The sequence below is a fragment of the Rhyacophila brunnea genome, unplaced genomic scaffold, assembly GCF_057557595.1.
Source record: "Rhyacophila brunnea isolate RB1 unplaced genomic scaffold, BYU_Rbru_1.0 scaffold_4, whole genome shotgun sequence".
In the NCBI taxonomy this organism is placed as follows: Eukaryota; Metazoa; Arthropoda; class Insecta; order Trichoptera; family Rhyacophilidae; genus Rhyacophila; species Rhyacophila brunnea.
Window position 1 is genome coordinate 45,148,855 of NW_028233068.1, and position 12,474 is coordinate 45,161,328.

The following is a 12,474-nucleotide window of genomic DNA, read 5'->3' on the forward strand; positions in this document are numbered from 1 at the left end:
CCTATAAGGTCCTTGCTCTGGATCCAAAAATACATAGTATATGAATTTGCCAAATGCGGGATTCAAACCCACGATTAACAGCTTCAGAAGCGGACATTGTGTCGCTCAAACACCGCAGATGCCTAATCAATTGAACAATATTATGATATTAAATTTGCATAATATAAAGTAAAATATTTTCTTTAGACTTACAGTGATGATGTACAAGAGGAATTGGTATAGAGGGTTGAGAATCATTAACGGAAGTATTCCACGTAATCACATTTTGTTTTGAATTGAAGTCGGGACCGTGAATGAACACTCTAGATTTGAGATACTATAAAAAACAAAACAGAGAAAGAATATAATTAGTTAAATAAATACTTTCAATAAAAAAACTCAATTCGAATTCGACGAAACAAGCTTTAAAAAAAGATTCAAATTCATTGCAAGAGCATGTATTTTAAAAATTAAAATATCTTATTAATTCAAACACCCATAATTCGAATTATGCTCTAATTCTTTAAACTTTTGAACATATTCATAATTATCTACAAAGCACAATCAATATCATAAATAAGTAAAGTACCATTTTCGCTGCAAAGTGGAGCATATTATGGGCCTCTAGAGCAGTGCTCCGCAACCTTTTCTCACCCACGGCACACCACACGTAAAAGAATTTATACACCAAAACATGGACCCCAGGCCAGAATCTTCGGCGCCCCCCTACCTATCGCTAAGGTTAAAGACAGTGTGATACTTTAAAATAGCGTTTTTCAAATGATGTACGAAGTTAAATAAATCGTATTGATTCTATGTTTAGCGATTTTTTGTATTTATTAATTCATCCACTCGAACTACGGTTAGTTGTTGGGTGAACAATAATTATTTGTCGAGTATTGACAATAAATTGTATCCTACAATCGTATGTGTTAAAATATTAATGTCAGTGAAGTAAAACAGTGCCGCAGGCGACTTTTTTATGCAATTAGAGCAAATTTGTAATTTGTGTTTATCTCACTTATCTGCTTGACCTGCCACGCCACCCCCCCTGAGCTTGGGCTCTCAAGGCACCAAAATTACATTACATAGCTACTTATTTGATAAATAATTAAATAAACATAACACACGACGAAGAACCAAATGTACATTATTATTCCCATGTATTGGTATTATCAATAAATAGCTTGTTTCAATGATCGTACAAGTTTTTAGCCTTACTTAGTTAGTTTGGTAGCCTTGTCAGAAATACGAGGATATTCTTTATTAACCGAAATCCAGAAAATACCATAAGAGGTTCTATAGAATTTTTGGCATTGGTTGCAAAAGGGTTTCGAATCCAGTCGTATTGATTGTATGAAAGTAATGATGAAATTTGTTTTGAAGCAAAGTTAAATGTTTTTGAGACGGATCCAGAATTCATTTCTTGTTTTCATTGGTGGTTTGGTAGGTCCTTTGGTACATTTGTAGAGATCCTTGTCTTAAATCTTTCTAATTTATCAGATCACGTCAATATATTTTCATTCTGACCTTGCATTGTTTTATTAAGTTCATGCAGGTGCTCAAATGTATTTATTACCAGCCATGTACGCAAATTTGGCTATTAAGTAAGTATTGTATAATATACAGAATTATTTGTGTTTTTTTTTGGAAGCAATGCTCCGCGGCACACCGGTTGCGGAGCACTGCTCTAGAGAACAGTGACCATAAATGACGACACGCGATTTATTTTGATAACCCCCCCCCCCTCCCTATTGGTATATTTTCTTATACACATATTTTTACCCCTTTGTCAAGCTTTTGAATGAGAAGGATCATTTTTGTTAAAAGTGATATTACTATAACTTTTTACACCCACCACCCAAACTCCTGTCACAAATTATCACATTAAATAAGAACCCCTCGTATTTTTAGGGCGTGACGTCATATATGGCCCCTTAGGCCAATTCGCTCTTTTTCACTCTGCCAATACTCCACTGTATGATCAAATAATATTCATTTGACCATGACCTTTATAGATTAAAATTATGAATGAAAATACATTGCTTACATTCATTTTGAAATCCGTATAAAATCTGTATCGAAAATTAAATTGCGAATTTAGAGTATTGTGGAAATCAATTTCTTCATCATCTGGTCTGGCCAAGTCATCCAATCCCTTTCGTGATAAAACGGCCGTGTTTTCCTTGTGGGATAGCTTAAGGGTAAAAGATGGCGAAGGTTTTTCAGAAGTATTTATCCACCCTCCCAGGTAGATACGCTCATCTTTTACTACAAGACATACTTCATCAAGGGTGAATTTAGAGTTTTCATTAAATATTCGTCCTGTAAAAAATCAACAAATTTAACCACTGTTGCAAGCGGCGTTGCCAATTAAGTGTTTTTCTTGCCAGATTCAAAAATTCAGAAATTCATAGTACAGAATAAACAAATATTCATTTGTCCACATACATTTTATGATAACTGTCACCGATAGCATATTTTTCGACATACAGTTAGGTTAGGTTATGCGATGTGTATATATTTATTTAAAAATATACAATGTAAATTTATCACTCAATTTTATACGGTCAGTGAATTTTCGAAAATACATCGGTAATTTAATTTTGTCATTATTGTTGCTTAGTAATACCATATTATTATTTTTCACAAAAGTATGACTGTTATTTTTGGTTACTCATCGTTTACCTCCTTTCAACATGCAGTGTTCGCCACCCATAAATAATTGATGGAATGTAAAGTCGAACTACATTATCTACATAAAAACAATTTTATTTCTGTCGGAGATAACATTTATTTAAGGCCTTTCGCTCATGGAGAAACTAAAATCCGACGAACCAGTTGGTGATGGAACTCATAAACTGGCCAATGACTGATGCTTCATACACGGCGCTACTGAAACCCACTTGCAATAATAATCTCATCCCCTCAAACTGTCAAACCCATTGTCTTTCCTACTAAATTCTAAGTTTTTTTCCGTAATATCTTTACGGGAATATTCTGGCAGAAGTATTTCTCAACTTCTGGCACAAATTTTTAATTAAAAATCGGTTTGCCCATCTTTAACTTTTGACCTCTTGACTTGTCACTGCTTGTTCAGTTCAGTTTAGTGCTACCAATTTTTTCATCAAATCCACTGTTTTATGGGAGAATGGAAACTGAGAGACTGGGAGACTAGCATGTCGCGTCTTTTCAGTTTAATAGTGAATATTTTGAAACTAAGAGACTCCAGTCTTGCCGTGAACGAGCCGCCATTGAAAAATACATTAGCTAGATACTGGCTGGAATTTTAGTTTCAGTCTTGTCTTTTTTGAGTATTCTCGTGAGTGGAAGGCCTAAATATCAGGATAGTTGCTGTGCAACCAAATTGACATAATGTTTATTGCTTTTATATGCTTTTTTATTGTATTGTAAAATGTTACTCTTATACACAACATTGTTTGGTTTTAGCCTCTCACTTAATTACTACTGACCTTCAATTTTAATCAAATCCTTTGAAAATCCAGGGGCAGAATATTCCAAAATGGGTCTATAAGTTTCTTTTGCATCTTGCCGATTGGCAGTCCAACCAAACTTTCCTAACCATACATCCTTATCATTTTGGAAGTCGAATTTAAAAATGAAGTCATCATTGACGATAATCCTGGCAGCCGAGGCTTTGATGACTTTCATCGGAGCGGAGAGTAATATTTGTAAAGACTCATTTCCACGTTCAGCAATCACATCAACGCGACCTTTTATTGTATTTTCTTTTACAACTCCTGAAAACATAATGATCAATTTAAATACATAACTTAGAACAGTCTCAGAAACTTCTCCTCTGAAGAAACCTCAATTTGTTCAAAGTGTGTTCATGCGGCTGATCCATGTTATGTATTATCAATGAAGACTGTTAAATTGTTTATGCTTTTGATTTTTGAATCTGCAATGCGTAAGTTTTGCAACTAATTTAAACATTAGTCTTAGTAACCTTTATATGTATCAGCTTTCATACATGTATATTCAATCAGCATCTCCTATATATTATTATCCTACAGATTTGCCCGTTCTTGCGAGCGATTGTGTGCCTTATTCGTCACGTCCGATGGGTTCAAACGCCAAACACACTAATTGAATGTTCGAAATTCAAATAGGTCATATAGAGTATGAAAGGAAGGGTTTTCCGAATTTAAGTTATCTTGCGATATAATATTGATGTTTCTCTAAAGCTTTCCGGCACATACGTCACATTATTGACAATATGGGAATTTATTTTTTCACAATGTTTGCAACACTCGAACCGACTAAACAAAGATGGCCGCTTTAAATTTAAAATGCGTTTTAACCGATATATACAATCAATTTTCACAAACTAATCATAATAAGATTGATCGATAAACATATTAGAACTGATTTATTTAAATTTTTATGAATTAAGTTCTCTGTTTAAGTTAAGTTTCTACACCTCTGACGGAAATCAAGTCTTTTGACACTATAAATTTATTACGCTATGTATACTAACATACGGTATTTCAATTGAATCACCACATATTTACTTATGAGATGCATTCGAGTGACTGTAAGTTGAAGTGAGCACAATTTTATATAACTTAACACAGTCACAAAAAAATCACTTTTAAAAAATAGGTAACATCCGTCATTATTTGTTGTTTATGTAAAAAACGACAGGTGATATTATTTACGTCTCACAATGATTTAAAAATGCACAGCACTATATAATAACTCACATTTATAACAAGCACCCATAGATAACTATAAATATTCAAATAAACAATAACATTTATACGAATTCCGATTAAAACTGATCATTTCATTGAAACGCGGGCGTACAACATATCGGCGTTTTAAGATACCAATGAAAATTTTAAAATATGATGTCACTTTTGTTTTTTTTTTTGTAAGGCTGTTGAATCAATTTTTATTTTGAACCAATGAAACTTATACACATTTAATTAGCTCATTATAACCCAAAAATATTTAAAAGGTATCAACCAGTGTTGCCAACTAACATTTTCAAAGTTCAGTAGATTTTTTGATTTTTTCTCCAAAATACCATTGATTGACAAAAATGTATGAAATTCAACGATTGTGTTTGGTGAAAGCGTGCATATTGACATAATCTCACAAGTGTCTTTTAAAAAATCATGTAAAAAGTGACTTTTGTTCATCACAAATATCATAATTTCTTCTTTTCCTGACAAAAATTTCAGTAGATCTAATGAAATTCCAGTAGACATGGCAACACTGACTATGCGATCAACCCAGTGTTGCCAAGTCAAAATTTAAAAATTCAGTAGATAGACATGGCAACACTGACTATGCGATCAACCCAGCAGTGTTGCCATGTCTACTGAAATTTGCCAATATACTGAATTTTTGATTTTTTTTCGAAATTCAAGAAATCTACTGATATTTGTGTTTCTCCATAATTGTAAATTAACTGATGATTCTTTCAATAATAAACTTGAAATGATTTACGCATGACCTTTTTTGATGTTATACACTTCTAAATTGACATAAAAAGCATTGTAACTCTACCCAAGAGCGCCATTTTACCCATTAATATCATCATTGTTTACAGTAAATTAATATTATTAGTTATTGTTATTCTTATTAGTTTTAAATCATATCTAATAAACCACATTTTTCAAAATCTTCTGAAATTTAAAAATTCAGTAGATAGACATGGCAACACTGACTATGCGATCAACCCAGTGTTGCCAAGTCAAAATTTAAAAAAAATCAGTAGATAGACATGGCAACACTGACTATGCGATCAACCCAGTGTTGCCAAGCCAAAATTTAAAAAAATCAGTAGATAGACATGGCGACACTGACTATGCGATCAACCCAGTGTTGCCAAGTCAAAATTTAAAATTTCAGTAGATTTTGACAAAAAATTCAGTAGATTTCATAAAATATCAGTAGATTTTGAAAAATGTGGTTTATTAGATATGATTTAAAACTAATAAGAATAACAATAACTAATAATGTTAATTTACTGTAAACAATGATGATATTAATGGGTAAAATGGCGCTCTTGGGTAGAGTTACAATGCTTTTTATGTAAATTTAGAAGTGTATAACATCAAAAAAGGTCATGCGTAAATCATTTCAAGTTTATTATTGAAAGAATCATCAGTTAATTTACAATTGTGGAGAAACACAAATATCAGTAGATTTCTTGAATTTCGAAAAAAAATCAAAAATTCAGTATATTGGCAAAAAATATCAGTTGATCTACTGAAATTTCAGTAGACATGGCAATACTGGATCAACCATAGAATATTATTTCAAAATTTAATAAAGTAACATTTTTTTATGGCTGTTAAATGATAATTTTTTTAAACCAATGAAACTTATATACATTCAATTGGCTCATATAACCCAAAAATATTTAAAAGGTATTCAACAATAATTGGTGTTATACATATTATTTAAATCATTATCAACCAGGATCAATCCACTGCTATAGCAGGCCTAGCAGCCTGAAGTGGTGTCAGGTGATATTGTGAAGGCCTGACTCCAGAATAGACTACGCATATGACTCCAAATTTGTATTGGCAGTGACGAGATGCAAATTGTAAAACTGACAAATCAGCGAAATGTCAAAATGTCTGACGTAAATGAAAATCCATCCCGAAGGGAAAACTATGGCGCCGTTTATGCATACTTCACAATTATATTAATATACAATACCGCCAAGCCGTCTGCAAGACCTAGCGAGACAGACTGGCGAGAGCCAGCTGGCTCAGCTAGTCTATAATTATATTATGTAAAGTATCATAATATTAGGTTGATATGAATATAATTGCAGTTTTTGTATTTTGAATTATTGTAACTTTCATTTTCATGTTAATATTGTTTTAATCAAAGAATTTAGACTATATAGAAGAAGACTACTATTTCTATTATGACATTTGAAATTATTTAGCATGCGTTTGAAGCATGGCTAAGTTGGTAAACTCCACAAATATGAACACCGCTCAGTTGCCATTCCCATTTTACGTATTCACGCAATATGGCGGCTATTTTTTATGTTCATTGTGATTATTTATTCGAGTGCAGTAATTAACAGTTTCACACAAATTTTATATAATTTTTCAACTAAATAATAATGCCAAAGGGTAGTATTACCGGCTGCTTACCTACTCATCATGACGGATTGTCATTTTATACACCCTGGAAATTGGCACATAAATGTCATAGTAGAAGTTAGGCTCTATCTCTATATAAGGACGTTTTCAACATCTTTCGTTATCGAACATACATAATTCATTGAAAACATCTCATGCATATACACACTAGAAAAAATCATTTTGTAGAAAAAAATATGATACCCGACGGGTCTTGAACCTGTATCTGCTGGATTCGCACCAGAATGCTTTTCCAATTAACTCATTTATTGCTAACACCGCGACTGGCGCGTTTGGAGTCGTTGGCCATTAGATATAATGTACATGTTATTTAAATGTGGTAATTAAAAGGTTAGCAGTGATTGTGTTAAGCTACGGGCAACTTACTAAATTACGACTAGTAGTTGTTACATGAAATGCTTATCGAATTGTGTTATAATATTGGCTATCGGTTTTAGTATATTAAATTAAGGTAGGTATCAATTAATAATTACTAACCGAGGATGCGGATCTCTCCATTACTTAGTTTTTATAACATACTTAGAATTTAATGATTCAATCTTCATTCATCCATTTTTCTAGTGTGTATATGTGTATATGTGTATAGTGTGTATTTTCGAATTATGTATGTTCAATATATAGAATTTTACATTCTCAAATCTTGTGTCTTATTCGTTGAATAAAAAAAATAGTTTATTATCTTTGGTTTATAATAGATTTTTTTTACGAGAAATGAATTTTAGCCATTTGTTCAACCTATCAGTTCCAGACACACATTGAAAAACAACATAAGAATATGCCAGACCTGGAATTCGAATCCGAGACCCACAAATTCTTATACGGACATGATAAAACTAGCACATAGCAGACGCTGGAATGTTATAATATGAAATTAATAACTTACCCTTTGAAACGAATCCTAATTCCCAAAAGCTTTTGTCTTGGCCTATTTTACTCGATCCATATAAATGATATCGCTTAGGTTCTTCCAGGTCCAAATAAGCCCTGAATTTGGCTGGCCAGTTGAGTGGTGAATAAACATTGTCATTATAATCTGGATTCTTTTTCATCGAATCAACGCAGAAAGTGAACCCAAACAGTCTCTTCATTCCATCATTGCATTGTGGTAAATTTCCTTTACTGAGAAATGAAAATTGTAAATAACATACCCACTCAATATACATAGAAAGAAGAAGACTTATTTGAATTTTCTAATTGTGGTTGTATGCAGATACTCTGTCACTCGATCACGGCAGGTGGTTTTAAATTAAATCATCAGCCGGAATAGATCCACAGTTGGATTAAACCCTCTCAAGCTTTTTCCACTCTTCCCGGTTCGTAGCTCATTGTTGCCATGCATATTTGAAAACCTTAATGACTCGATTGACTTATCAGGTTTAGGGTATTCTTGTGGTTATTTTGTGACCCCTGGATACTACTGTATGTTTACATATCTCGTGTGACCTCTATTACATCATCGACTTTTGTCTGCCTCCATATCCATTGGTTTCTTTTGTGTTCTTTCGGTGTTATGCCCAATATGCACCTTTCCATGCCAAATCCTCTCTATTATGCACAGAATACTTATAATAGACAGACTAATACAGGTTAAATATTATTGTTCACCATTTAAAATCACGGCTCCCAAAAATATTCAAATGAATCCGTCAAAGAATTGAAAAAAGGAAGATTATTACATGCAATAAAAAAGTGCTACTTCAATGGCCAATCTCGTATATTCCATTGAATATGTAGTTATATATATCGCATCTCTAAAATTCATATTATTCAATTGTCAATATAATATATTATAAATTGTCACCTGTCCGTCGTAATTTTAGTCTCCTTGCTGACATCCAAGCTTCCCTTTTGCCTTGTAAAAAAGGCAACATCGTTGGTAATGCTGATAAGTTCTTGTTTGTCAAATGGAAGGTCTAATTTAATATCGAATCCTTGGAGTCCTCCATCATTGTCAGAGAGCTGATTTAAAAATGAAATTACACACAATTTAAATATTGATTATGGATTCTATGCATCGTACATGTGTGTAGCAAATATTATATGAAAAGCAATTATAATTTACTTCATACAGCTACAACCTTATGTGAGTCTTGGCCTCCTCTAGCATCTGCATCTATTCAGGTGAGTCCAAAATCAAAGTTTAAAGTAATTCGAATGAATCACAGACGATTCGATAGCTTAGAGGCCAAAGCACTCACCCGGAAAATTATAGACATGAGTTAAGAGTCCCAATTTTTTTAATAAGTATGTTTCTGAAGTTTTCCAAAAACGTGTTTTAAACATACAGAAATATCATTAATATTTTTTTATGAAACAGTAATAAAGGAACATTTGAGAACATGATCTCATTTACAGAATGTTGAAAACAGTCATGTAGAATTATTTAGTATAGGGTCTAGGACGATTTGGCGCCGGGACAACTGGACGCCACGCAATTCGAAAATAAATGGACGTTTAAAAAAAAAATATTTAATATTATTAAGTATTTATATTTAAATTATTATATTATGATTTAATAGTTGGTGAGAATTTAAATATGCACTTGTAAATAATGATTTAATTGTGCATATGTTTAAGTTCCAACAAAAAAAGATTTTTTTATTTTTATATAAAGCCTTACGCATGGTAATTCTCAATCCGCAATAAAAAAAAACATTATGTTAAGAGTAAAATGAATTAAAACTACTAAGTGGTTAATAGAAACTGATTAAAATTCATCGTCTACGCTCTGTTTACGTGTCTACGACAGTGCGGCGTCCAATTATTGTCCTGGCATCCGGTTGTCCCATTACCTTATCACATATTTAACTTTGAAGTCGATTTACTCAACTTGGTCACTTGATAACATGGGTACGTATTCAAATAGCCCATATATGGGAAAACAATAATTTACATTTGCGTATTTAATTTTGAAGCAGATTTACTCAACTCGGTCACCGGTCCACTTGTATTCCTCAGCACATAATTCTTCTTTTTATTTAAATATCTAAGATATTATCGCTGCGATGGAATATTCTAGAAAGATGAAATTTTTAACCAACCTAAGAAAAGTAATAATCACAATATGGCACACTTGTTATAGTGGAACAACTTAACCTTGAAATTGCGTAGATTGCGATTTCTTCTGCTGCGCGTGAACTACATAAATAGGTTAAATTTAATTATTGTTACTCTTATTATTTTCGACTGCTCTTACATGAAGCCTATTGCATCGTTTTCCCCCGTTTGGTGTCGCTCTAACAATGTCATATTTTCTGTCAAAATTATCAATGCAAATGTGTGAATTGATTATCGTAAACTAATGTTTGATTTTGTTAAATTAAAGATAATCAAAACTATACCTTAGCTTTCAGTTGGTATCCAGTCGACGTATGTAAAGATGAAAAAACTTTGACTCCAGTTGAGAAATAATCGGCTTCAATAGATATGGATCCAGTTATAACAACATTTGCACTAAAAAAATAGTATGTGTGTTAATAAAATTATGTTGCATAGTAAAGTCCAGTAGGCTGGTTTTAGTTGGAATGATCTATTACCTTGGAATGAGCTTCAATTCTACTTCAGTCGTTGGTTGATCATTAAATATTTGTCCAATGTCCCCACCGAATACCAGCTTTCCGGTAGTCGCACCTTCCACATTAAACTTCATGACCAGACCTGACGATGTCGGGAAAGCAGACTCCACGTCAAGGAACAGCATGTGAGAGCGTAATTCATGCTGAAAAACATGACACATATTAATGAGTTTGACACCTAATGCTGAAATGTAGTAAATCTCTGATACTTTCTATTGTAGATTAGTGATGATATTGGAATTGATATTTTAATGAAAAATAGCGTAAATTACACAATTCTAGGCGAAATCTTTATGAAAAAATTGTATGGAATCGTAAGTAATTTCACAATGTAATTAATATGATTTCTATACACTATTTGACAGTAAGACATATATGGATTCAATGGTTACGCAGCCTTAAGAGGTTGCGGAAAATACTCTCAACAAACATCTCAACCCGCGGATTCCAAAATGGGTTGAATATAGATATCATTTATCGCGAAAACAACCATGTTTTGGAACTCTCGCTGCAGGTTTGATTAATGCTGCTAAAATACTCTCGTCCTGTGAGTGTATTCATGATAAAAAAATATTATATCTGAAAGATCTACATACTGAAAACTTTGGTTTTCCATAGATTCCATCTTCCACTAAATCAAAAACTCTGTCAATGAGCGATTCCACAGAGAATGGTTTGTCGTCTCCGAGTGAAAGGAAAACAGTTTCAGAGCCAAATATCTTCATAAATACATCCAAATCCAAATTATTTTTGTATCCTTCAATGTTGGTCTTGATCTATAAAAGTTATAATGAAACATGTTAATTAAATTAATCTGTTTATCAAATGATAAATTAAAAAAGAAATTGAAGTATGCACAATAATATATCTCATTTTAGTATCAGAAGAAAGTGAGATTGTAGTGAACCTGTGTCGCATATACATGAGAGTATCTTAGTATTCAGTTTTATTTAAAATTCCATGAAAACTTTGATTAAAATATTGATAATTAACTATTTCTTTTATTCAATGAATGGATTCACAAGAATTAAGAATGTACCATTCTAATTATTGAACATACATAATTTTGAAAAACACTTCTGAGAAGATATATCGTCTCTGTTCTGGCAGAACACATTAACTGGAGAATACTAGTTTTGAGTAATTTGACTTTGAAGTTGTTAAAATGTTTGAAATGGTCTATCAAAGGATGACTTTAAAATAAAGACTTTTTATTTATTAAGAAGGTTTCCAGACGGTAAAGTTTGAAATATGGAACATTTTGGTATAACTAACTCAATATGTCATTTTTTCGAATTAGTGTCTTCTGCCAGAAGAGTGACGATAATATAACCAATAGAAAAAATCTTTTTGAAAAAAGTAAGACACCCGGCAGGAATCGAACCTGCATCTCTTGGGTTTACGCTGATGAGCAGGTATTATAAAAAGCCAATAGTTAAAATTTGTCGTAATTAGTATGTCACCTAGTAGCATAGTGGACAATGCGCGGACGGATAGAACCTTACAAATAGCTGCCCTAAGAATAGATGTTTTCAGACTTATCAACATATTCACGCCATACACGGATATTATCATTATTTATGACGTATGTTTTCGAAGTATGAACAATAACTAGCACTACAGTTTCGTGTCAGGGCTTGTAGTATGAGAGTATTCATATAAACTAGCTGAGCCAGCTGGCTCTCGCCAGTCTGTCTCGCTAGGTCTTGCAGACGGCTTGGCGGTGTTGGATTTTAATATAATTGTGAAGTATGCATAGATCG

General features: G+C 32.7%; 1 protein-coding gene across 1 annotated transcript in view; it reads right to left on the reverse strand.

The window, feature by feature from the left end:
- The window catches only part of LOC147067430 (apolipophorins-like), a 95,108-nt gene that overhangs the window by 50,745 nt on the left and 31,889 nt on the right, over positions 1 to 12,474 (reverse strand). The window contains exons 16-23 of the mRNA XM_085953944.1: positions 11,308 to 11,487; positions 10,673 to 10,854; positions 10,478 to 10,589; positions 8,938 to 9,095; positions 8,020 to 8,255; positions 3,453 to 3,740; positions 2,030 to 2,304; positions 193 to 316 (exon numbers count right to left, since the gene is read on the reverse strand). Of these exons, the coding sequence (XP_085810070.1) occupies positions 193 to 316; positions 2,030 to 2,304; positions 3,453 to 3,740; positions 8,020 to 8,255; positions 8,938 to 9,095; positions 10,478 to 10,589; positions 10,673 to 10,854; positions 11,308 to 11,487 (1,555 nt within the window). The remainder of the gene's footprint in view (positions 1 to 192; positions 317 to 2,029; positions 2,305 to 3,452; positions 3,741 to 8,019; positions 8,256 to 8,937; positions 9,096 to 10,477; positions 10,590 to 10,672; positions 10,855 to 11,307; positions 11,488 to 12,474) is intronic.